Genomic DNA, 3999 nt, shown 5'->3' with positions numbered 1-3999 from the left:
TCCTTTTGACTGGTGTTATCCGGTTAGCATCACAGCTCAGCACACACATATAAATAGACGTAAATTTTGCTATAGTTCTACTTCTTTCTTCGTTTTATTCAACTGCTCTTGATGAGTTCCAAGGTATTATAGTTTCATCCCACGATACTTTCGAGGTATGTATGCCCGAATCGATTTCCGACTCAAACAAACAGTTTACGCAATAATCAACAAAATAGTCCTTTGACACCTCAATCGATTTTATAAAAGAATCGATACTTTTATCTTTTTTCTTACTGTACATGCCAAAATCTCTATAACTAGATTTTACAATTCAGTAGTATATAGTTGAAATACTTTTTGCTTATGTGAATAATTTCTCTATCCTTGTTCGTATTATATATGGTATGAAGGATTTGAATTTCTGGTTCCTTATATGTGATACATGTGGCGAACGAATTTTATAATTTGTTATGCTAAGTTACAATCTTTAATATGTGCAGGTTTATGGGTTTCATTCATGGTATGGCTTGATTTTGAAGTTGGGGTAATTTGATTCATTATTTGATTTTGAAATCGTTTGTTTTTTAAACACAAAATGCAGAATTTTGTACCCACAAAATATTATTTGTTTTTGCTTAGCAATCTGCAGTCAATCTTTGAATAAATAAATTGAAAATGTCTCCAACGGCTACGGATGTATCTCAAAATGGAAGTGTCGTTAAAAATGTCCATTTGGGATCCACGATTTGTGAAAATGAAGACACTGATTTGTTAAGGTTATCGGATAGACCTCCTCGACCTACTCACATAGAGAGGAATAGATCCTTCGATGAAAGGTCCTTCAGTGAAATGTCCATCTCTTTGTCACCACCACGTCCAAATTTTAGTTCTGAAAACTCCTCCCATGTATTTGACCATCTCGAGTGTATGCGATCTGGCTTTAATTCTCCAAGATCAAATCATTTTGAACCACATCCCATGGTGTTTGATGCATGGGAGGCCTTGAGGCGTTCGCTGGTTTTCTTCCGTGGGCAACCAGTAGGGACCATTGCTGCCTCCGACCATTCTGCAGAAGAACTTAACTATGATCAGGTGCAGCCCCAAATTCCATTTTCTTGTTATAATGGATTTTTTATTTTTTTTTTATTAACATGTAGTATTCTCGATTCCGTTTTAGGAGTTATAGACAATATTTTTTTTTTTATTAATTATTATTAATTCTCATTTTATTTGACCTATCAGGTATTTGTGAGAGATTTTGTTCCTAGTGCCTTGGCTTTTTTGATGAACGGGGAGCCTGAAATAGTTAAGAACTTCCTTTTGAAAACCCTTCGTCTCCAATCACGGGAAAAGAGGGTTGATCAGTTCAAGTTAGGAGAAGGAGTCATGCCAGCAAGTTTTAAAGTACTCCATGACCCTGTTAGGAACTTTGAGACTATAACTGCAGATTTTGGTGAAAGTGCAATAGGTAGAGTTGCTCCGGTCGATTCTGGTTTTTGGTGGATTATATTACTTCGTGCATATACAAAGTCTACAGGGGACATTTCTTTGGCTGAACTGCCTGAATGCCAAAGGGGAATGCGCCTTATTCTGAGTTTATGTCTCTCTGAAGGATTTGATACATTCCCAACTCTACTCTGTGCTGATGGATGTTCTATGGTTGACCGTAGAATGGTGAGTTCCTTCCAATCTCTTCTCTTAAAGTTTTGTGATATAATCATATTAACTTTCTCTTCTTTTTTTCCCCTAGTCAACATTTATTTTTACTTGTGTTCGGTTGTATGGAATTAGAACCTTAAAATTAGAATTGGTGGAATTAAAGAAAATTTTAGTGCAATTTTCTGAATTGCTTTACTCCAATTCCAAGACTCTAATTTCATACAACCGAATATAGCCTTAAGAAATTTGATAAGACATTATTGAAGATTAAGCTCTTGCGTCAATATTTGTAGTACATACTTTTAAATATTGAATGAGATTTCTCATTTTGTTAATTTTTGTATATGGATTCAGGGGATTTATGGGTATCCTATTGAAATACAAGCACTTTTCTTTATGGCTTTAAGATGTGCTTTACTTCTACTTAAGCATGATGATGAGGGAAAGGAGTTTGCTGATCGAATAGTTAAACGCCTCCATGCTTTAAGCTATCACATGAGAAGCTATTTTTGGCTGGACATAAAGCAACTTAATGACATATATCGTTTTAAGACAGAGGAGTACTCTCACACAGCTGTAAACAAATTCAATGTAATGCCTGACTCCCTTCCAGATTGGGTGTTTGATTTCATGCCAAATCGCGGCGGTTACTTTATTGGTAATGTGAGTCCTGCAAGAATGGATTTTCGTTGGTTTTGCCTGGGTAATTGCGTGGCGATTTTGTCTTCTTTAGCAACCCCTGAGCAAGCTTCAGCGATTATGGATCTTATTGAATCGCGTTGGGAAGAGTTAATTGGAGAAATGCCACTGAAGATTTGTTATCCTGCCATGGAAAGTCATGAATGGAGGATTGTAACTGGCTGTGATCCGAAGAATACTAGCTGGAGTTACCATAATGGAGGATCTTGGCCAGGTGAGCTTCTACTTTTCCCCCTTTTCAACAGCTTAGCACCCAAGACATGTATGAATGAACTGTCTCTAATTTGTAAGACATTCTTGAATCTTATGGAATTTGATTGTTGCGAGGAAGGAAGTTTTAAATCAGGTCCATACATACACAGGTTCTTTCAATGTGTTTAGGTGCATATATGCACACAATGGTTGATCTAACATAGTTGTAGTTGGCTCTTATGAATCTTAGGACACCATATATATGTAGCTCTTCAATAGGATATACCATTTTTTGTTTATTACTCAGAAAACAGTTTTCAAAAATTTAGAAAATTGTTTTTAGAGAACACCTTTTTATAACCGAGTTTTTATAAAACTGTATCAAACAGAGTTTTTTTTATAGAGTTTTTTTATTTCAGTTTTCTGAAAACAAAAAACTTTTCTCAGAGTTACAACCAATCTGACCAAGTTCTCAAAATACTATAAAAACAGTTCTCTTTTCATAAAACAATTGTCCGAAATAGTCAACCAAGCATGTTTTTGTTTCGATTCTCAAAAAACAAAAACTATTTGAAAAAAACTAAACCAAACAGACCTATAGTTTGTTGATGAATTTATTTGAAGCACCACACACATACACTGCATCAAGATGGTTGAAGAGTTTAATTTACTTAATTGTTGTGGGTGCAGTACTTCTATGGCTCCTTACCGCTGCATGTATCAAGACTGGACGACCCCAAATTGCTAGACGTGCCATTGCAATTGTTGAAAGCCGTTTGTTGAAAGACCATTGGCCTGAATATTATGACGGAAAGCTTGGTCGATTTATTGGAAAACAGTCCCGGAAATTCCAGACCTGGTCCATTGCTGGTTATTTGGTGGCCAAGATGATGCTTGAAGACCCATCTCATTTGGGTATGATATCGATCGAGGAAGACAAACAGATGAAACCCCACATAAAAAGATCCACTTCATGGACCTCTTGATACTCTTTGTATTCATTATTCTCTGTCCAAATATCATTTTCAGCATACATATTTAGCCTGAAACTTGTCTGTTGGTTTAAAGAGACAAAGCAACTTAAAGCATTTGACTAGTTGGTACTACTTTTTTTTTCCCCTCCCAGGGCAAGAAAGCCATCATTAAAATAGATCAATGAATTGATAATTGCAATCTCTAAGAGACATCTCTTTAATAATATTAAGCTGGAAAGAAATCCCCAAAAAACAGTTTCCCCTCCCATGCATTGCCTAAGATCAAGACCATGAGCCATATATCATTATAAATTTATAATATATATTCATTTAGTATATAAAAGTGCGAAAAAAAAACCCCTAAACTATTGTATTGTTACAAAATGTCCACCTGAATTATTTTTTGAAGCAAGTTGCCCCTGAACTATCAAAAGCAAACAAAATGCCCCCCTAAAGGTCACCAGAGACTACTTTTCGACCGGCAGAGGGGCAC

General features: G+C 35.8%; 1 protein-coding gene across 1 annotated transcript; it reads left to right on the top strand.

The window, feature by feature from the left end:
- The first annotated feature begins 657 nt into the window (after window positions 1-657).
- On the top strand, window positions 658-3518 carry LOC132277853 (probable alkaline/neutral invertase D). Its single transcript, XM_059779695.1, has 4 exons — window positions 658-1074; window positions 1225-1656; window positions 1996-2554; window positions 3223-3518. The coding sequence occupies exons 1-4, from the start codon at window positions 658-660 to the stop codon at window positions 3516-3518; spliced, it is 1704 nt and encodes a 567-aa protein (XP_059635678.1).
- The last annotated feature ends 481 nt before the right edge of the window (window positions 3519-3999 follow it).

Source organism: Cornus florida, unplaced genomic scaffold, assembly GCF_030987335.1.
Source record: "Cornus florida cultivar Cherokee Brave unplaced genomic scaffold, ASM3098733v1 CherokeeBrave_3.0.0_Hap2_Chr10, whole genome shotgun sequence".
Classification (NCBI taxonomy): Eukaryota; Viridiplantae; Streptophyta; class Magnoliopsida; order Cornales; family Cornaceae; genus Cornus; species Cornus florida.
This window is presented reverse-complemented; position numbering and strand designations above follow the sequence as displayed.

What these genes read in the sequence shown, in the direction of transcription:
- LOC132277853 (XM_059779695.1), top strand. Translation starts at nt 658, where the DNA reads ATGTCTCCAACGGCTACGGATGTATCTCAAAATGGAAGTGTCGTTAAA. An exon ending in AAGAACTTAACTATGATCAG is followed by an intron (nt 1,075 to 1,224) that starts GTGCAGCCCCAA and finishes TTGACCTATCAG; the next exon opens with GTATTTGTGAGAGATTTTGT. An exon ending in CTATGGTTGACCGTAGAATG is followed by an intron (nt 1,657 to 1,995) that starts GTGAGTTCCTTC and finishes ATATGGATTCAG; the next exon opens with GGGATTTATGGGTATCCTAT.